General features: G+C 37.0%; 1 protein-coding gene across 2 annotated transcripts in view; it reads left to right on the forward strand.

The window, feature by feature from the left end:
* Nucleotides 1–23,349, forward strand: part of LOC134754558 (protein apterous-like) — a 130,831-nt gene that overhangs the window by 84,382 nt on the left and 23,100 nt on the right. Inside the window, exon 5 of one of the 2 annotated variants that reach the window (XM_063690870.1) lies at nt 22,177–22,379. The exons of the other annotated variant lie outside the window; for it this stretch is intronic. Coding sequence (XP_063546940.1) covers nt 22,177–22,379 — 203 coding nt within the window. The remainder of the gene's footprint in view (nt 1–22,176; nt 22,380–23,349) is intronic. 2 annotated transcript variants of the gene reach the window in all.

Consider the following 23,349-nt stretch of genomic DNA (forward strand, 5'->3'; position numbering starts at 1 on the left):
AAAAGTTATGGCCAGAAAACCAGTTTTTTGGCCTAAAATTGTATAACTTTGATGCCAAATATTTCGCAAACAATGAACTTTGAAGTAAATATGGGATACTATATTGCTAAAATCCGTTGCTATTAATATGATAAGCTACAAAAAAAATAGAAAACTAAGGTATTCTAATCGAAGGTCATTGGGGCATGGGATCCCCTTAAGATGTAACGTCTATAATTGATGTGGTCCGCAAAAAACCCGAAGGCGTCCGACCATCGGCGAAAATGACCGATCGCAAAAAGCCGAATGACCAAAAACAGCTCAACCTGTATAGAATACTTACTAACTATCGCTGTACAAGCAAAAATAAGCTCTAAATCTAAAGGCGTAAGGTTTATTATTGTATGGATGTAAGCGATTTTTTTTTAAATGACTTTAATCACTTAATAAAGTGCAGCTGGTCATTAGAATGACCAATGAAGGCCGGTTTACATTAAAAGAAAATAATGTAATTATTTCATACGTGTTACAAATGTAACAATGTACTCATTGACGATCAATTACTGAAATTAGCAGTTAATTACTAATTGCAAGTATTTTACGTTAATGTAACGGTATTTTGAAGATAATTTGTGCAGTTAAATATTGTCGGTGTTTAAAGTGTATTGGCATTTCGTCGCTACTTACTCAACCTCATATCTGCAACAATCATTTGATGGAAATGTCGCTTTTCTTTCATTAGGAATACGGGTGTTTTTGTCATCAAATGAGTGTTGCAGTTACGAGGTTGAGTAAGTATAGCGGCGATTTTTAATCTGTAGCCATTTTCACGAGCCGTCGCTTTGCTTTCATTTCGTTTACGGCCCTCGCTGTAAATTAAAGTCACCTAAAGGGCCGATTCGAAAAGCCAAAGGGGCAGTTCGTGACTCAGTCAATTTAATTAATAATGTAAATGATAGGTAGGTATTAAAATGCAATAATATGTAGCTTTGTATAATAGTAATTTACGATACAAGTGCGGAAAAGAGGAAATTCGAAACGAGTGGCGATAAATTAAAACACGACCGCAGGGAGTGTTTTAAATCGACACGAGTTGCGAATTACCTTTTCGCACGTGTATCGTACAACGTTTTACAGTACATATGGCCCTTTAAACTTTCGACATATGCACGAAAAATGCTCATTCCCACACTAGTGCGAAAAAGTAGCACCATATGTACTGTAAAATAATTTAAACAAGATCTGTACACATGCACACATAACTGCAAAAGTCCATACCCACCTTATGAATGAAATTCATTCACAATGGGGGTAATTGGGTTATGTATTTACTTTTGTAACTCGCATACAGATAATTAAAGTATTTTAAATTCTCCGAACGAATTACAACTTCGATTTTTTATTCAACACAAAACGTATTCACGAGTGTAACGCATAACTTTGCCGGCTCGCAAGAAAACCCTCCTCTCAAAAATTCACTTTATTGCCCAAGGCAAAAGACTCAAATTACACTGACATTTTCTCAAACAAACGTCCTAGTTTTCAAGCGACGCGTAGCTCGGAAGGCGTGGGGCCGGGCGTACGCCCACGGCATTCGATTACTTCAAAAACGTCCTAAGTGCCACTATAATCCTTACTAGATTCGACCTTTTGAATTTGCTAGGTGAGTTAAGCTTGACAATGTATTATCTGCTTCTATAGTACTTTCGTGATACGACGTTTTGCTTTTAAGGTGACGTTGGGCTTATTTCTTGACAACGCACCACAGACTGAATAAGATCGCATAGAAACGTTCACAAGAGCGAGTCTTAGAGGATATAACCAAACGGAGACGCCTTGTCTGTAATTTTCTGTACAAAAATTAGTTACTTACGATACATGTGCGGAAAAGAGGAAATTCGAATGCGAATTACCTATTCGTACGTGTATTGTACAACGTTTTACAGTACATATGGCCCTTTAAACTTTCGACATATGCACGAAAAGTGCTCTTTTACGCACTAGTGCGAGAAAGTAGCACCATATGTAATGTAATCTTTAATAGTACATTTCGATGCTAGTGCGGAAAGTACCGAGATATCTTGAAGGCAAGACTCGGTACGAGTGAAGAATGACATTTCCGCACGTGTATCGAACGACGTTTTTTAATACAGTTGCGAAAAAGTAAGAAAAACAACAAGTAAGGAATAAAAACAATATCGAATGTTGCCTTTGGAAACTTAGCTTGCAGTAAGAAAAAACGCCTCTTCTTTGACAGGCGTTTCGGCAGCTATTCCTACCTCTACCTTCCATAGCTATTCCCTTCCATTCAGACAACTTATTAAGGACGGTTTTTCAATCTTCAATATTAAAAAATAAACGTGTTATAATGATGAAGAGGTAAGTAATGAAATATGAAATATGTAAATTTTTCGTTTTCTTACATTAACAGTAGGTTTTTATGTTGGTTACGACGTTTAAAGGAAACTAATATTAACACTCATCTTGGAACAAGTATAAATTAAAAAAAAACTGGAAAAGTAAAAAGCACTAGTTCGCGAATACCAACTTTCCGCACGCTAAACAGCTACGTAAAGTAGCACTTTTTGAGCAACTGTAATTCAAATAGGCCTACCAACACTTTTAAACAACAAACAAACATTTTTCGTCAGTTGCGACACTAGTGACAGTGTCAAGTAGCGGTATTGATAAATCCACTACTTGACGCTATATGTCGTAAGAAAACTGATGCGAGTTAGTACTATTTCTATATTTCTCTATGGTTAAACCTGACTGGTACAAATATGACGACTTACTTTTTGTTTGACTGTCTATAAAAAGCCAAAGAAAAAATGCCCGACGTCACTTCCCGGCGTGACGTCACGAGAATAAAACCGTTATTAATAGATTGAGCCACAAAATCACAGATAAACTGCATACTCATAAATCCTTGGTCCATAAAAAAAGAAAAGAAAAAAACGCGTCCGGTCTAAAGCGCGCCAATATACTTACCTGCCAGTGCCAGGTATGACTGGACATTAAAAAACCGGCCAAGTGCGAGTCGGACTCGCGCGCGAAGGGTTCCGGACGATTACGAAAAAACGGCAAAAAAAATCACGTTTGTTGTATGGGAGCCCCACTTAAATATTTATTTTATTCTGTTTTTAGTATTTGTTGTTATAGCGGCAACAGAAATACATCATCTGTGATAATTTCAACTGTCTAGCTATCGCGGTTCATGAGATACACCCTGGTGACAGACGGACGGACGACGTAGTCTTAGTAATAGGGTCCCGTTTTTACCCTTTGGGTACGGGACCCTAAAAAGTTAATTAAGAGGGCATTCACATTCGATCAGCTGTGCGCTAAACGCATAATAAATTAAAGCAACTCATCAAAACTAGCTGATGTGTCAAAAACATTAAAAAAAAACCGGCCAAGTGCGAGTCGGACTCGCGCACCGAGGGTTCCGTACTTCCGTACTTACGGAAACCTCGGTGAGCGAGTCCGACTCGCACTTGTCCGGTTTTTTTTATAGAAGAGCTAATTTGCTTTCGGAAACTATAAAAAAAATCTGTCGGTGATAAAACTACGCAGTTACATTTTAACTTCAAAAGCTCCCATGCTGTTTAATAGTCACGATAAGATACCTAATATCTGGAGATGGTTGAGATTGTCGACTCGCGTTCGGGGCTCCTATTCGAAGTTCGGAAACGTCAACTGGATTTGTTGATGTGACGCGATTTACGTGTATAGTTAACGCTATCTCTACTGAGCTCGTTCACTTACGTACTAACAATGGCATTATGTTAAACAAAAGCCATTATGTATTTTGTGCCTGAGGCTCCCACACTATAGCCACGCGCTCAGGCACAAAGGCCACGCGCTCAGGCACAAAATAAATAATGGCTTTTGTTTAACAGAATGCCATTGTCAGTACAGGTAAGTGAACGAGCTCAGTAGATAGATAAACTATAGTTTAAGTGCCCGGGTAGCTCGACCGAATTGCACCTTCATATACAAACGTAAAGCCTGACCAGATATATTATCATTGTCAAAAGGGCGTTAGTGTCAGTATAGTATGAAAAAATTAGTTCCAGTGAAATTGCGCAACATGGCGCGTGATCATATATTCCTGGTCATATATTCCGCTCTCATTTTAAACTACGCGTTGGATTGTTATGAAACTTCGCACATATAATGACATGAGGTATATCTAGGTATGTAATTAGTTTATATAGATCCAGTTTATAAAACAAACGAAATAGAGCAAAAACAAGTTTTGTATGAAAAACTTAAATTAGCTGTATTTTTTTAACTATGTTATCTGAAGCTACATAAACTAATTACAGACATAGATATACCTTATCCTATTGTAAGTACAAAGTTTCAGAGCAATCTAGCTAGTCGTTTTAAAATGAGAGCGGAACGTTTGTATGGAGAACCAAGTTTGCCGGGGACCCTTAAGTACTTACATTTGAAAAGCGGCGAAATTGTCATTGGTCAAGCGCGTATCAATTGCCAAAAGGGGCAAAAGGCCAGTGTCACTTCACCTTGTAAAATTGGACCACATTTCCAACAACGGCAACATTTCTCTCTTCACCGCTTAGATGGCTGTGGGTGTGGAGTGAACTCGGTATCAAGCTTCAAGATTGAGTAAAAGAGTGTCGAGATCCGTCGCCGCACAGTGGCGTAACTAGGTGGGAAGGGGGGGGGGCAGAGGGGGCAAGTGCCCCGGGTGCCATCCAAGGGGGGGGGGGCGCCAAAATGGGCAAAAGGGAAACTTTTGTCAGTCCTCAGGGGGCGCAAATTTGGCGACTGCCCCGGGCGCCATATCCTCTAGCTACGCCCCTGTCGACGCACCAAGGTGCAAGACGTTAGTTTCGTCAATATAAACTAAAATGGAGTTGGGCGGGACATGTTGCTAATAGGCAGGTGGACTAAAATGTTAACGGAATGGTGGCGGCTTTTGGATGAAAGAAGCCCCTGGCGTCCGTTGGCTCGTTGGGTGGACGACATCCGGAAGATTGCGGGTCACTTCTGGATGAGATTAGCTCAGGACCGGGTCGAGTGGCGTGATGGAAGAGAGGCTTATGCTCAGCAGTGGGCGATAAAGGGCTGATATGTTAATGATAATAATGATGGAGTGTTCCCGCAGTGTTTCCTAACCGCTACGACCTTTAAGAAAAGAGCGTACTCGGTACGGTAACGCACTTGCAACCTCTGGTGTTGCATCCATGAGCGACGATAATCGCTTACCTGTCGATTAGTCTGCTTGTCGTTTGCCTGGGTTGTAAATACTACTGCATCTCACTCGTGTCACCAAAGAAGCTGTTCTGTTGTCAAATCAAATTAGTATTTTAAGAGTTGGAACAAAGCTGGTTTCGACAAAAATTAAAAAATGATAAATGTCAACGCGGGTGTTGCGCCGCATAGCTGCCCGCAGGGGGCGCTACCGGCCGCCAGCTAGGGATGTACCATTTCTTAACTATAGAGTGCTTACACACGCCTATGTTCGTGTGTCGTTCGATGTTAACAGCCGGTAGTAGTAACCCAGAGTTCGAGTAGGGTTCGAATCCCGGTAAGCCCTTATTGGTGTGTTTATTACGAATGTTTGTTCCTGAGTTATGGATGTATGTTGTCTGCCGAACTATATGTACCTATTATGCCAACCGTCGCCTAGATTACATAGTAGGTAGCTTTGCTTAGTTTGTGGCTAATATTTCACCCAATTTCAACCAAAACTTGTCTTAAAAATAAACTTGTTGATACAAAAGTAAAGTACGTATTTATTACTACTACTAATAAAACAAAACAGTTCCCATTTTTTTAATTCTAATACATCTTATTTCTCCCAAAGGAAGTCAAATAAGTCGTCAGGTTTTTTTACAGCGTATCTAAATAACGGTGACAACCCTCAGGACCCAACATATTTCATTCACTCCCATTACTACTTAAAACGGTAGAGTTATTCCACGATACTATCATACGACACACAAAAAATGTCCCCCGAATAAAGGCCGGTGATAAATCGATAGCCACCGCGCTTCCATTAATCTATATTCTATACCTTGTTTATGAATCGGTCTCAATACTCTCAATGAAATGTTTTTTGGCACCTCACCGCACCTAACATTTTCGACTAATAATTACCCGTCATAAACGGATAACATTTCCAACTAAACCTTCGTTCCTTTATTATTTTATTACTATCCGCTGTAAGCTGTAAAACAGAAAAAAAAACGATTTCTAATAACTTGTAAATTCAGTTTTAAAACCTCGTGTGATTCGGAAATGGAAAGAGGTAATAAATAAAGAGTATACAGCGGTCCTTCTGCCACCGGCCGACACAGATGTCTCGGTCGCGATAGCGGCGCTCACCAAACGGAATAACATGGATATCACATTAGCCCTGACGGCTTCCAGCCCACTTATCTAACCACCGGGTAAAGTACTTCGATTAAACCGCTCGCTCCTTACATTAAGCCTTCAAAACTTATATAAACATCGAGAATGCAACAGCGAAATCTGCACTCGAAAAACTAAATAAACGGGCACATAAGCCGGTGTCGTGACACTTTATCTTATATCGACTAAAAGAACAAACCGGGACCTTTTTGTCTCTGCCCGAAAAGTGAAATTTCTCCTTTTTTCAATACTAACTACCGTCGACGCCTATCTGCGATCGACTACCCGAACTGTTCGATAAAAAAAGAAATTGAAAAAATACGGGGCACATATTTTGGCGGGGGATAAATCACTGGACGGTAAACGAGGTTATATAAAATTTATGGAGCGGCAACGAAACCGAACACTAAAAACTAAAGAACAAACTCGCGCTCACAATTCGAACGCGTGTACATAATACCCACCATACTGCGATCTCATTTTAGGTTTTAATCTTTTGTCATAAAGTTAAATTTTCTCTGTATTTTAGTTTGATTTGTGTCATTTCGCAACAAAACGTCGGTAAAAGGTGATACTACGCGAGGTTAGAAGCAGATGTGACAACTTCATTACGTATAAATTACTACTGTTGGCTTTTTATAGTAAGGTTAGATTTACGGCCTTGACCGACGAATGTATCAAATATAATTCCTTTAATTGTACCATTTACGGCGCCAGGTATAATCTAGAAACTTTTTATATTATCAGCTGGTTAGGTTAATTTCGTTTTTTAATTGTTATTTTATTGTTTTGAGGTAGCTTTTACTGCTTGCATACTCGCTTAGTCGTAAATCTTTGTAAAACTTCGACAGTATATTTACTACTTACCTATTATAACCGGCTTTTATATTGCTTAGTGCTGCTTTAATACAAATACATTTCAAGTTTATAACCATATTTTATACCAAAACTAGAAAGCTATCGTCAACTAACAATTTCAAAAGAAGTTTAATTTCCGAATGTAGTTTTCTGTGTCGATTTTGATCAATTTTAATTTGACTGAATTTTTTTCGTATAAAACCTTTTTCTGTAAGTCGTTTAAAAATGTTGCTTACATCATATCGACGGTGGAAATTTCAAATGTCGTAAAGGACATATGGCCGTATGTCCCTTACAACATTTGAAATTTCCACCGTCGAAATGTTACCTGTTAAATGTAACTGTACCTTGTAAAGTGTTACGTCATAATTATTGCTTAAAATTCGATGCTACAGCGCTAAAGTCAATTTTGGTTACCGTAAAAACTAAGAATCCAGCAGTATTAAAACAAAAATTTCAAGTTCACTCCCAAACCTACTAAACTAAAGGTTTTATTTCAATACCTAATTAATTCTGCAATGTCAAGTACTTACCTACAATATGAAAATAGCATTCTGGGCACACTCTTAAATGACCGTCGGTGGACCTTACATGTATGCAAATAAGGTCTAGAATTAAACGGCGAACAGTCTCGACGATGGTGTACGGAGCGACCGTATCTTGGCACGAACGCCCAAAGCGATGTCCACTACACCCTGACCCCTTCCCAAAAACACGTAACATAAAAACATAGACCGACGTATATTAGTTATGGATTCACTCCAAATCCATTATAATCTGATTCACCAACTTTGTAAAATCCGAGGCAAGAATAAATTAAGAAAACCAGATTAAAGAGAACTTTGGAACCTCGGTCGTAATATTAAAGCGACGGTCAGCTTACATTTGCTATCACAATATTCGAACTTGAAATGTGGTATAAATTATGAAAGGCCATTATTTCTTGGCCTATTTTGTTACGAGCTTTTTATAGAAGCTCCAGTTCAATTCATAATGGAAATTATAAAGCGTAAATTTTATTTTCTTTGTACCAGTATTATTAAATCTTTTCGCTTAGACTTGTTATATTAAGCTCTAGGTCTTTTTAGACTGGGTGATGGTACCATTGTAAGCTGAGCTGTGGGTATATCTATAGGGTGTATGATTGAAGGATCATTTTCTGTTGGTTAATGTAATCGTTGAGTTAAAGTCTACTAAATCAAGGCAAACAAACACGAGACGAACCGTCAACGCGGATCGCGATCAGAAAAGCCTTTATTCTGGTACAACGAGGAAAAACGCCGTAAGGGACATAAGATTAGGTTGGACATACGACCTTTGAGTTTCCACTGAGTGGGGTAAGAAAAGTAAATGTAGAATAAATTATGGACATTCAACTACATTCACTACCACTCTGTTCCAGGGCTTAGGATAAGGCGTAAGTTAAGCTAAAACATTCTGACGGTTTCTATTCTAACGGCCGCATTCGAACTATGCTTACAGTCACAGCGGTACGATATCGATCTGTTAGTGTTAAAAGTTAACAGTTAAATATTGACACTGGCAGATCAGTATCGTATCGGTGCAGTGTGACATCTTATAATTGTCCGAATACGGCCGTAAGTACAGTCGCCATCAGATATTTAGGTCGTAAGGGACATATGGCCGTATGTCCCTTACGACGTTTGAAATTTCCACCGTCGATTTGAACACGCAATTTAACGTCTTGCTGGTATTAGAGGCTGTGTTCAGATATTTGTAAACTCCTTGGCCGCTGTATCTTATCATTTATTTGACGTTAATATTCAAATATGGACATGATTTGGATAGGTATAGTCAAGGACGTAAAAATACAAAAGGTACCGTAAGGTCGGGGTACTTCAGCCCTCCAAGGTTAATTGCACAGCCATGAAAATCTATTTTATTGAATTGATACATTCTTAAAAACGACATTACGTGATTAATCTGTTTTTGTGTAAGCTTTTAGTGTCCTTTTTAAGAGGCCGTAGTCGATTTTGGAGCAAAAATGTAAAATTGATAGATTTAGTCGTTGAAATTATACACGTTTTGTTACGTAATATCTAAGTAACAAGTATTGATTTCTATTAGCACGTCTTCTCATCTTGCCTTTTAATAATGAGGTCGCGAGCGTGCGTCACCGGTAATGCATGAAAAGAAGGGGCAGTTTTTAAAAATTCATCAAAAATCATGGTGGTAAATTATACAAATTTATGTATAAGAATAGTTTCAGCAAATGTTGTAGATTGTTTAAGTATCAAAATTACGTTGAAATTAAGTCGATTTTCAGAGAAATTGTCATTTGTTTTGAAGTAATTTCTGGAGAAAATTGATTTCGTCTAACTTTCATTTACACTACTTCAAAGTCATAATAATAAAAATGTAGTCTAATAAACGTCAAGTACAGGATATGTGTAATACAAAATTACCATGTTTAGCAGTCCAAACTTTACGAAATTTACAAATAAGAGCGACAAAATCAGTGCTTTCCGCGCGTTTACTTAAACGTCCATAAGAAAAGCAAACATTACTAATTTAGTGAGTCTGTTTTCAAAAAACTGATCTGATAAAAGGTAAGATAAGAAGACGTGCTAATAGAAACCAGTACTTGTTATTTCAATTAGGCAACAAAAGGTGTAAAATTACACGGACTAAATCTATCAATTTTACATTTTTGCGACTAAAATCGACACCGGCCTCTTAAGAATTTATTAATTCAATAAATGGGTTTTCATGGGTGGACAAAGTAACCTTGTAAGGGCTAAAGTACCCCGACCTTACGGTACTGTATCGTCCGATATACACCTACCTACTACTCTATGTCGTCGTTTAAATCACGTCAAAAAATTGAATAAGGGCGAAAAAACTATTGATTTTGGAGCGTAGTTTTGTTTAGTGGTACCTAATTGTAAAATATTTTATCTGGACTACAGTCCTCTAGCGTATCCATCTGTCAACTTTTTAAGTTCCGTCGGGAGAGAATTGAATTAGCCGCTTACTGACACAGACCGAATTCCACGCGGGCGGAGCCGCGGGCACAGCTAGTATAAAAAAAAATTAAGCAAATATTAAAGCATTTATAACTGCTACAGAAAACTATACTTTTTTTAACACGTTTAAAAATTTGCGTAGACACTATCACTAAATAAAAATCATAATTAAACATGAAAATGATTATTAGTTATCATTTCATATCTTATTAACAAAATCATTCCAAAACTCCAAATTCCAAAAACAAAAAGATTAAATCTGTAATAAGTTCCAATACGTCGGCTGCAATTAGCTCGCAATAATGCGTCCACCGGTGCGTTTTACGCCGATAATAACGCCGTATCGCAATGCCGTATGCACCGTCACTAATTTGTCCGTTACGCCCTTTTCCATCGCCATCGTGTAATGTGAAATGCATTTTTAGCGTACGCATTGTTTACAGTGCATTTATAACTTTGGCGGAATGGGTTTCTTTTGATTATTGCGCGAACGCGAGGCGTAGAGGCTTAACAGCACTTAATATTTTAAGAGTCCCCGGCAAGCTCGGCCGAATTTCACCTTCCCATACAAACGGAGTTTCGTTCTCATTTTAAAACCACGTGTTGGATTGTAATGAAACTTTGCACATACAATGACATAAAGTATATCTACGTCTGTAATTAGCTTATATAGCTCCATTTTATTATGGGTAGACAACAATATATATAATATGTAAATACTTAAATAAATAGAAAACACCCATGACTCAACAAATATCTGTGCTCATCACACAATTAAATGCCCTTACCGGGATTCGAACCCAGGAGTCCAAGGACCATCGGCTTCACAGGCAGTGTCACTACCCACTAGGCCAGACCGGTCTTCGATCTCATTATATTATACATCTACATTTAAGTACCTATACTGCCGCCTTAAGGAGAAAAACCATAAGTGACAATTTTTGCGAAATTGAGTTATTGACACCCTCGAAATCAGGAAGAAAAATGTGATTTTTCTATCTAGCAGTTATTTCTTTATCTCTAACAGGTCAAGATTTAGACAAGCATAACTACACGCCATTTTGGTAAAGTTAGTTCCTTTTTGAGAAAGAAAAAGCATAAGTTTATATTCATAGACAGAAAAGTACTAAAGTGACGACTTGTGTTTTTTTTCCCTTTTGTGTTGAGTTTAAGCCCAACATCTATTTCATGAGAAGAAAAACCATAGTTTAGTATTACATAAAATTTCTATGTAAAAAACCCTTAAGTTGACAAAAATGTTCATTTTTGTTAGTAAAAAAATATTATTAGTCATAACTCTTGGAACCTAAAAAAACATAAGTTGCACATTATGTTTTTTCTGTCTCGTATGACTCTTCCTTATGCTTTTTCTGCTTAGTGTCGGTTTCAAAAACAGTGAACTTGTGGTTTATTTCTTAAACATTGTTGTCAGTTATGCTCTATCATGCTAGTAGGTAGTCCCCCTCCGGTCTCCTCAAAGACAGATTTCGGGCGGTTCACTTGGCGCGCGCGGCTTGATCGGTTTTTTTCCTTTGGAAGAGGTTGCGAGTACGACGCAGTACGCACGTATTAATACTCCTGCCTATTTTGAAAAACATGAGAAGTGTTAACGTGTATTGGTGTACCGCATTCTGTTTCAACCTTAGATTTTAATACAAACGGACATTTTTGCAGGTAAAAATTTTGCCTTTTTAAAACTACCCCAGCTTGGTTCAAATACAAAAGAGCTCTTTTTTTATTTTCTCTAGATACGCCTAGCTGTTTAGTTGGAACATCTAGACATGCGGCAGCGTGTCCAGCCAAGTTAAAAGAAAAAGTAGCAACCGTGTGTAATATTACACAAACCATTTCGAGCTACTTTTGACCCCTTCATAACTTGAAACCTTTATATAACCTGCACATATAAAAATTGGCACATTTGTTCAAGCCTATTATATTTAGCTTGTCTCTAAATACGAAATTTGGGTTGGGTATATTTGTAGCACCTAATGGCAATGTGTCATAAATGTTACTATTTAATTTTGTTATCAAGAGAGATACCTTTTTTTCTTCCGAAATGTCATGTAATAACTTGTAATTATAACAATTCAGTTGTTCATCGTAACTCCTCCAATTTCCACCACAATTTTTTTCTAAACTCGTAATACGGAGCATGACTGGTGTGACATCTTAATGTTTTTGGTTTTTTCTTATTCTGGAAGCAATTTTCGTAAGTCGACGATACTCTGATTTGAGCCTGGCGATGATCGTAATTGTTTTATGAGTTGCGATAATGTATCCTTTTTTAATTCTTGTATTACCACTTGCAATTTTTATTTTAAATTCCTCTAGTAGTGACATTATCGATCTTTAGATTGTACCTCATTTTCATTACATTATTACCTAAAGATCTCTAAAAGCATATGTACTTAGTGGAATCTAATTGTAATAAATTTGAGTTTTGTATTACATTATTGCTATTATTAAGGGTATCTCAAAGAATTAGTAATTACTTAGTGCAATCAAATTGTGGTTAATTTTAGTTTTGTGTTACATTATTACTCAAAGATTTCTAAAAGTATCTTATTTGTTTTCTTTTAATAAATAATTTTGATTCCTCATCGTATTTTTATGAATTCCTTTAACGAGATAAATCATAATTTGATTACTTTAACTAAGCAAAAAAACCACAAAGTACCCAATTGTGCTTTTTCAGCTTCTAGATCGATTAGTAACATAAGCACAACTGTGTACTTGTGCTTTTATTTCTTAGACATCATAGTGCAAAACTAACACAAAAAACATAAGTACGCACTTATGTCATTTAATCTTAGTAAAGATATTTTTATTCTATTTGTTTTACGAGGTAGTAACTATTTTTTCTAAATAACTTATTTAAATAAATAGATAATCGAATAATTTATAATGCCTAAAAATTCTACACTATTTCTTTGTTCATTAACAAAAGTTTCAACTTTGTACTTAGAATTTAACCTATTTGAACAGGAGCGCAAAGTTTTTTGGCTTTTTCTCGAAACTTACTTTTTGTCAGTTATGGTTTTTTTCCTTGAGACGGCAGTATACACTTTAGAATTCGTTGGGTTTCGAATTTTTAAAAATACTTAACCCGAGTTTCAAACAAGTATTAATTCTATGCTTCCACAATTAACTAGAGTCAAACCAAGAAAATTCTGCAGAGATTTTAACAGCACACGAAGTGAAGGTGTTATTTTAAACGTCAAACTTTGAAATTATGACGTATAAATAACACTGGCACTTGCGTGTGCTGTCAACAGAACGGGTCACGGCCGATGCAACTACCTTTTGCACAAGTGGGGGTGGAGGGACTCAGCTCTGTGTGATGCGGTGAAGAGGACCAGACCATGGACCATATTATCCAGCGCTGCCCCCTCCATTCATACCAAGGGCCACCAGAAGATCTGCTGCATCTCACACCCGACGCAGCTGCTTGGCTCAGCACCCTGAATGTTGATGTTTAACTTACTAAACTTAACATTGCTATTATGAAGCTTAGAATAAATTTAAAAGTGGAAAAATTACTGCCTTGGGTGAGACTTGAACTCACGGCCCCTGGATCGATACTCCAGCGCTCTGCCAACTGAGCCACCAAGACCTCATCCGTGCCTCATCCACAGTCAGCAAATCTTCCCACTATATGGGTCTAGGGGACCCTAGCGACATCTACCGTAAGAGTGTTACACTTCTTAAACGGCCACCGGAGTTCCAAGTCATATTGGAAATTCACCAGTTACGATGTGCTACCCACCTAAACCTGCTACCCATTCTAAATTAATTATAATAATTAAATTGCTATTATGATTAATTGCCTATTTTTTTATATTTTACGCCATACGATTAAATAAATGTGCTGGCAAAATCTCTGCAGGCTTTTATTGGTCTAACATATAGTCTTAAAACTAAATAGCGTCCCAAACAAGATTTCTAGCACTCGAGGCTTTTCAAACTCCTCGCGCGCGCTCGGTATGCAATCGCAATAAAAGCTCTGGTATTATAAAGGCCCGTGGTCGTGGTTAACATAATACGACGTATGCCACTGTTGAATTAATATGGAGATACGGCGTTTTGACTTAGCATGGCAGTATAACACAGTTTACGATGGAATCCTTATACGACCTTACGATAAACTGCGCGTACAATCGTAAATGATTTTAGGTTGTAAATACTTTGCCGCTGTCTTTGTCACATTTCGCAAGAAAGAACGGGAAAGAACATACGCGCCAAGTGTCAATTATGATCGAATTTTGTCGATTTTTATTTTATTTAAAAACGTTACCTTACAATATCGAAATTCGAAAGCTATGAAATTACTATTTAAGTTAAGATTGTTTTTTCTTATTTTTATGTTTATAGTATCACATAATAAATAACCGAGTAAAGTAGGATTAAAAGTCCGAGTTAGAGGTTACTTTGGGAATTAATTGTATCGAGCGAAGTGTCATAATTCGTGTATCGGAAGCTATGTTGTTAAAGATAATATAGTCAAGAACTACATATATTATTTCCACGTCTACGAATATCAACGCCTCTTAGAAAAACATGATCATATAAGGAGATTTTTCGCCTTCTGGCTCAGGGAACCGCCTTAATGATATACCTTAAGATTAGACAATTGCCGTAAGGGACGTAAACATTTAGTGGTATTTCGATTGACTGTTCTAAATTTATTTATTTTAATAAGCTCAAGTGGGATTGGGCGGGACATCTGTAGGATGCACACGGACAGATGGGCCAAAATAGCGACCGAATGGGCACCACAGATCACCCGAGGCAGAGGCAGGCCAAAAAGATGGCGAGACGACCTGGACTCTTTTTGTGGCGACTGGCGGGAGCATGCACAAAGCCGTGGCGGAAGACAGGCGAGGCCTTTGCCCAGCAGTGGGACACAATATAGGCTATAAAAAAATACATTTTAAGTTGATTCTGGACTGGATACTAAATATCGTGTAGATAAATTGGCGGTTCCCTGAGCCAGAAGGCGGAAAATCTCCTTATATGATCATGTTTTTCTAAGAGGCGTTGATATTCGTAGACGTGGAAAAAATATATGTAGTTCTTGACTATATTATCTTTAACAACATAGCTTCCGATACACGAATTATGACACTTCGCTCGATACAATTAATTCCCAAAGTAACCTCTAACTCGGACTTTTAATCCTACTTTACTCGGTTATTTATTATGTGATACTATAAACATAAAAAGAAGAAAAAACAATCTTAACTTAAATAGTAAATTCATAGCTTTAGAATTTCGATATTTTAAGGTAACGTTTAAAAAAAAAAAAAACCTACAAAATTCGATCAAAATTGACACTTGGCGCGTATGTTCTTTCCCGTTCTTTCTTGCGAAATGTGACAGAGACAGCGGCAAACCGATGGAACGGCTTTAATCAATTATTCTCCTAATCTTGGGTAAAAAAACTGCATAAAAGTAGTAAATAAGTCAATTGTTTAATTAAAATGAGTAGGTAGATAAGTACTAAGTACTTATACTTTATAAGCCGTCTAATTGCTATAAATCATAGTAAATAATCCAAAAAAAAATGTTAAATTCATCGATTCCATGAGCGTTTTCTTATTTTTGTTTTTTCAAGATTTCGTATTTTTAATAGAAAAAGCAACTTTAAATAAACAAACGGTACATTATTGAGGAGAACCACAAAGGGCCGCCTTTTCTATTGTACTCAAAGCTTTTCCTTGAGAAATAATAATGCAATTTTCTTGGAACGTTCCCTTCTAATGTAAGATTAATTTTTCTTCCCTCTTGCGCTCTATTTTGTCCTTTGCGTCGTTTTGTAAGGTATAATATTTCCTTAAGAAAATTGTCGAGTTGGGAACTCGATATTGTTACGTGGCTTCTGGCTCTGATGCAGCGAGAACTAAATAAATGTATTTATTAACTTAAATATTCTAGGCATAGCATCAGCGTGTACTTACATCGGTTTTCTTTTTAGGGTTCCGTACCTCAAAAGGAAAAACGGAACCCTTATAGGATCACTCGTGCGCCTGTCTGTCTGTCCGTCACAGCCTATTTTCTCCGAAACTACTGGACCAATTAAGCTGAAATTTGGTACACATATATAAGTTTGTGACCCAAAGATGGACATGTAACGTAAACAAATTAATTTTAAACACGGGGGCCACTTTTGGGGGGTAAATGGTTAGTCAAACTATATCGTGTTATATATCAAATGAAAGAGCTCATTGTGAGAATCTCAAATATATATTTTTTATAATTTTAAGATGAACAGTTTAGAAGTTATTCAAGAAAATAAGCAAAAAATGACCAATCCCCCCCCCCCTTTATCTCCGAAACTACTGGGTCAAAAATTTTGAAAAAAAATACACAAAATAGATCTTTACCTATAGATCACCGGAAAACCTATTACTTAGTTTTTGATCCTACTCCTACGGGTTTTTTAAAGACATTCACATAAAATAGTTATTTACGATACAAGTGCGGAAAAGAGGAAAATCGAAACGAGTGGCGATAAATTAAAACACGACCGCAGGGAGTGTTTTAATTCGACACGAGTTGCGAATTACCTATTCGCACGTGTATCGTACAACGTTTTACAGTACATATGGCTATTTAAACTTTCGACATATGCACGAATAGTGCTCTTTTACGCACTAGTGCGAGGAAGTAGCACCATATGTACTGTAAAATACATTGTTTAAATTGTGTAATGTACGGAACCCTTGGAACGCGAGTCCGACTCGCACTTGGCCGGTTTTGTAATATTTTTATTTCCTTATTGAATAAAAGAAACAATGGTTTTTGTTTAACAGATTAAGGTCTTAGACGTAAAAGTAATTTGAGAAGATTCATACTATAAACTTAAAATGATAGAAATATAGTATCAGCTTATTAGAATAAATAATGTGTTGAATATTAAAAAGTCATTTTGGTACGATCTTCACATACGACGTTATGGAATTCGAGGCGAGATAAAAGATTTTTTTGACAATTACCACATCTCTCTCGATTGTCCGTTTATGATTTTTTTTTGTGCAACAAGAGAGGAAAGTTGGTTTTTCTTGCGAGTGTTTATTCTTACATGTTCCTCGCTACGTTCAAGATTCTAACTTATCACTCGCTTCGCTCGTGATTCAATTATAGAATTCGCTTTCTCGGGACTCAAAAACACGAGATGTAAAATAACTTTGCTCTCGTGTTGCACAACTTACACATATAATTTTTTACCTCAGTAGTGAGAACATATTAAAGGTTAAAATGTATTTCGAATTACACAGAATAATACAGAGAAACAAAAAAAAACAATTTGTTATAGAAGTAACACAACAAACAAGAGTGAATAGGCTATTACTGAACCGGTGAGCTCTATCTTAGGCCCTGTCTTCACTTTCCATCAGGTGTGACTAGGGCCAATCGCCGATCAGTTTATAATAAAAAAAAAAAAAAAGTATGAATGAAGTGGCAGTTCATGGATTTCGTTAAAATAAAAAAGCTAATTTATTTCACTCCCTGGAGTGAGGAAAGTAAGCTTGTTCGAGCTGCTGAGGTGAAAAAAAATATTGTCGGATCGGATCTGATCGGAAGTGATCAGATTTTGTGGTCTAAGTACAAAGGTTTTGTCAACATGTCCAAGTGGTCCGTGGTGAGGTGTTGCGCCGGGTTACTAGTTTTTGTTGGCAACAGGGTTTATTGGTCGTTAAACCGCGGCGTTCTTTAGCCCGCACGCCGGCGTGAGCCACGAGCGGAGGCGGGAGCGGACCCTTGAGCGGGCGCGGGTACTTTAAGTTGCTCACTGTAGGATAGTTTCCGCATCTTGAATTTTTTAACTAAATCTAGTTAAATAGATATAAAATGAGTATATATCACAATAAATTGGAAACTTAAAATTGGGTTTAATAAATAAGGTCCATTTGGAAAATAATAATGGTAACATTCGATTCCTTACATTTTATGAAAAAAAAATTGTATAGCAACAATATACATAAACGCAATATTTCACCGACATAATCGCGATTTCCTTGTTTTCCACGGCTTCTAATCTAACTTCTAAGCGATAGCGACGTTACATGCTGACGTCACAATGTAATGTCATTTTGTATGAAGCGTATAGTTAGTAAAGTGCGGACTTTGATCATCATTTGTGACTTTTGTATTGCTTTAATACAATGGGTCCCATACAGACATTTGATCCTTAAAACAAACCTGATCGACTGATACCATTCATAAAAAAATATAGAATACCCTATTACAGTGCTTAGATAGGTAATTAAAATATTTCGATTTTGTGTGATATTTACGTTTTTTTTATATACTACGTCGGTGGCAAACAAGCATACGGCCCGCCTGATGTTAAGCAGTCTCCGTAGCCTATTTATATCAGTATATGTGGCTTTCCATCAGAAAAGGGTCCTTAATTCCTTATGCTTTATGTGCATAAGGAACATTTCCATCAGAGTAGGGTCCTTATACTTCATGGGCATAAGGAACGTTTTCATTAGAAAAAAGTCTATGCACATGGAGTATAATCTCAATTGACAGCTAGCACCAATAAGTCAAAAAATATATGGACACCAGTTATTTTAAATCCTAGTAGTGATTGCGTTAGGATCATAATATTTTAAAGTAGTTTCATAATAAGTACCTAATACGAATCGAAAAAAGATTTTTATGAGCAACGTCCCACTCCCAAAAGTTACAGTTATACTAACTATAAGACAACTTGGCTACCAAGGGCCTGACACTCTTTGATAGAGAAAGATAGTCTTATTGCGATTCCTATAAGAGGAAAGAGAAAATAGTGCCATGTTTTGTCCTTATCAACGATCGGGTGGCATCATAGGTAGGAGGCGATGGCGAAATACCGAAATTTATAAGAGTGAAAGAGAAAAAAATCCTATGCTGCCCAAATTTTATATGAATATTCTTTCTCTTACCCCCGGTCGCTCGGTGGCGCGTCTATAACTACTTGTATATACTATGTCTATGTTGGCTACTAATAGTGTAACTTTTTAGGGTTCCGTACCTTAAAAGGAAAAAACGGAACCCTTATAGAATCACTCGTGCGTCTGTCTGTCCGTCTATCACAGCCTATTTTCTCCAAAACTACTGGACCAATTAAGTTGAAATTTGGTACACATATGTAAGGTTGTGATCTAAAGACGGACATGTAAACAAATTAATTTTAAACATAGGGGCCACTTTTGGGGGCCCCTATTATGAGCAAATAAAAAAAATAGTTTTTCAAACTATATCATGTTACATATCAAAAGAAAGAGCTCATTGTGAGGATCTCACATATATTTTTTAGGTAATTTTAGAATAAATAGCTTAGAAGTTATTCAAGAAAATAGGCAAAAATGACCATTCCCCCCTTTATCTCCGAAACTACTGGGTCTAAAATTTTGAAAAGAATACACTAAATAAATCTTTACCTATAGATTACAGGAAAACCTATTAAAAATGTGCAGTCAAGCGTGAGTCGGACTTAATTGATTAGTTTTGGATCCGACCCCTACTGGTTTTTAAAGACATTTTACTCACGTTTCACATAAAATAGTTATTTGTGCAACAAGAGAGGAAAGTTGGTTTTTCTTGCGAGTATTTATTTTGAGTCCCGAGTAAGCGAAAGATTCTAAGGTAGAATCTTGAGCGTAGCGAGGGACTCAAAAACACGAGATGTAAAATAACTTTGCTCTCGTGTTGCACACATAATTTTTCACTTCAGTAGTGAGAACATATTAAAGGTTAAAATGTATTTCGAATTACACAGAATAAACAGAAAAAAAAAGTATTATAATATGTACGATACGATAAGATACGATACGATACGATACGAGACGAGACGAGACGAGACCGGACCGGACCGGACCGGACCGTACCGTAGTATGAAGTTCATGGCCTTCACTAAATTAAAAAGCTACATTGTTTCACTCCCTGGAGTGAGGAAAGTCGCACTTTCCTCACTCCAGGGAGTGACGAAAGTAGGCTTGTTCGAGCTGCTGAGGTGAAAAATACATTGTTACATTGTGTAATGTACGGAACCCTTGGAACGCGAGTCCGACTCGCACTTGGCCAGCTTTTATTTTAAGTCGTGCCGGGAACGTAACATTTAGTTTTCGCTTATATCTTGCACCCCCTCCGAGTCGCCAGGCACACTTGATAAAACGCAACTGAAAACAATGGCTAGTGCCCATACCCGTGTTACGATCGCTTTACGACGCAGTTGTAAACTTTCCCGCGAGCCTTACTGCCTCTCCTCTCCTCTCTCTCTCGCCGCCCCGCCGAGAACGGGACAAAAGGTAAAGCCGACTGACACGGGCCCTCGTGGTAAAGATTTCAAGCGCCACGGCAACCGTTTTATTAAGGAAACTGGCCAGCAATAAAAGCGCGCCCGTTTTGTTTAAAAAGGCGCTTTTCAAAATACGTGTAATTAAAACGACTTTTAAAGAACTTGTAAACTTTTGATTTTAACGTTTGAGATTAAATCTGTATTAAAATGAAATTATTGCCCACATGAAACGAGGGAGTTTGTTTCCATTTAAACTTACGACTCTTTTCACACTCATCGATAATACATTTTAACATCGTTCGATTCGAAATGTAATTTGCATTTAAATATGAAATCAAATGTTATGACACCGTCGGTATTTTGGCGTCAACGGTATCGATTTTATTTTTTATTTAGCCGTCTGACTTGAAACGCGATAACCAGAATGCGACGAGGTGTCAACGTTTGAAAACGAATACAAATTGAAATTAATTACGGTAGGTAAAAGGTAGACTTATAAAACGGCAAGGATGTACTTGCGATGGACTTACGCCGGATCATTTTGGCGTAAGTGACAAACACTATATATAATGAAAATTTATTAAATGTGAAATTTATTAATATTCCCTTCGGTTACCGCGATAGTTACTCATGACATGAGATAAAACTATTAAAATGGATTATATCGCGTTTATTGAATTTATACATCCCGACGTATGTGCGTAGTTTTGCACATTGACCACAAACGCTCTAAACGGTTGTATTGTAAATTCAATATACGCGTTAAAATCCGTTTTTTAATAGTTTTATTTAATAATACTAATAATAAAAGACGTTTATTCAAGAAGTTGTAACATAGGTACAAAATAAAAGTACACGATAATGCTTACAAACTAATTGAAAGGGAAGGTGGCTCAGCTGATGTCTGTGCCAAAAAGGCTTCGGGGCACAGCAGCCCCAAAGGTTTTCAGCAACGGACGCTGTTATTCTGCCACCGCCGTAATTGTATCTAGCTAAGGACAGTATAAACATTTACACTATTACACTATTTCATGAAATTTATTGTTTTTTTGCTAGCGAATTGGCACAGCGAGTTTTCTGGTATGCGTTGGTAATTCCTCGTACATTTTTCATAATTGTGTGAATTGGTGTATGATCCAATTAAAATGATTATAATGCAATTTGCGCTCGCTTTTACGGTTAATAAATTAAATTTTAAACGTATTGTTTTATGTTGTTATAAATTAATTGTTCAAGAAGCATTTTGGATATAATGATGAATTACAATACGGCATCTGGTATTCAGTACAGTTACGGCATGATGAAATCTCATTTAATGTTAAGGTCTACATCTTAATAATTATTTAATTTTGTTTTATCAATGTAGCTGATTGACGCTTACGTCTCTATAAAGTTATAAACATATATTTTAGACGAATAATAGATTCGTTCGGTTTATGTTATGGAGTATTATCATCATTATCATCACGAGATACAAATAATCAGGTGCTGGACACAGTTCTCCAATTATGATCGCCCCTGCAGCTCACTTTCCGACGGCATCGGAGAGATTTTTTCATTTAAATTAATAACGATGATGATAATTCGCTACTTGAAACTCTAAAGACGTAATCGCCAACAGCGTACACAGGAATTTACCGATCGTTTTTGCATCGCCTAATGTTTTGCCCGACCCAGATCTGAACCCCGAATACTTGGAGATGGGCTTCCGCGGCGGCGGCAGCCTGGGCTCCACGTCGCGCACCAAACGCATGCGCACTAGCTTCAAGCACCACCAGCTGCGCACCATGAAGTCCTACTTTGCGATCAACCACAACCCTGATGCGAAGGACCTCAAGCAGCTCAGCCAGAAGACGGGGCTGCCGAAGAGGGTGCTACAGGTGAATATAACACACAAATAGCGTAACGGACACATTGGGTAATGTGTTCCTTACGCCATTTGGATCTATTTAGGTTTATTTAGGCTGAAGTGAGATGAACAGTCGGAATACAGTATAGAAAAAGACATTAGGAAAATCTAGGTGATATATTTTTATTTGTTTCGTTTAGTATTGTGAGCCTCCATGATTAATCCTTCAAAAAATAGGCAGTTGTACTTTGGTACAAATAATACATTGTCTCAGTTTTTTGTAAAGGCTTCATCTAATACATCTATATAATTGCGAGTTACATTGCAAAATTTGCAACATTCAAAGAAGTGTTTAACGCCAACCAGGCGCTCAAATTATCAATCGATATTGGCGTAATTATAAAAACAAAGTTAAAAATAAGCTACTTATGTAAATTAATGCATTTTTTTTGCTTTAATACCTGTTCTAATCGAAAAATTCCAGTTTTATAACGCGCTTCACTTCCTTTATGTGTTGTATTCATTTTAAATTAGGTATTAATGCATAGGTGTAGCCTTGGGGGAGGCCTATGTCCAGCAGTGGACGTCTGTCGGCTGACATGATGATGATGATGATTAATGCATTAGTATACGGCTAGTTCATTTGATTTCAGTCTATAAATTAATATTATAAAATGGAAGTAAATTCAAATAGAAACCTTTTATGTGAGTTTACTTTCTTATAAATAATATTCAAAGCTTTATTTATTAAATCCTCTGGTGTACTGCAAATAATTAATCAAAGAAGGTTCATTGCCGTTAAAATATAATCAAATTGTATTTCTACTCGATTGTAGTGATAATCTCCTTAAAGGATTATCGGGAGTATTTAATATACAATTAATGAATATTTGCTTATATTCCGATATGCAATACTCCAGAGAATTCAGTCACTGATTTATAAATGTAATAACCAGAATTACGACGTATACGAATTTAATCCCTTGTTGCTGAATCTAGTT

Source organism: Cydia strobilella, chromosome Z (assembly GCF_947568885.1).
Source record: "Cydia strobilella chromosome Z, ilCydStro3.1, whole genome shotgun sequence".
NCBI lineage: Eukaryota > Metazoa > Arthropoda > Insecta > Lepidoptera > Tortricidae > Cydia > Cydia strobilella.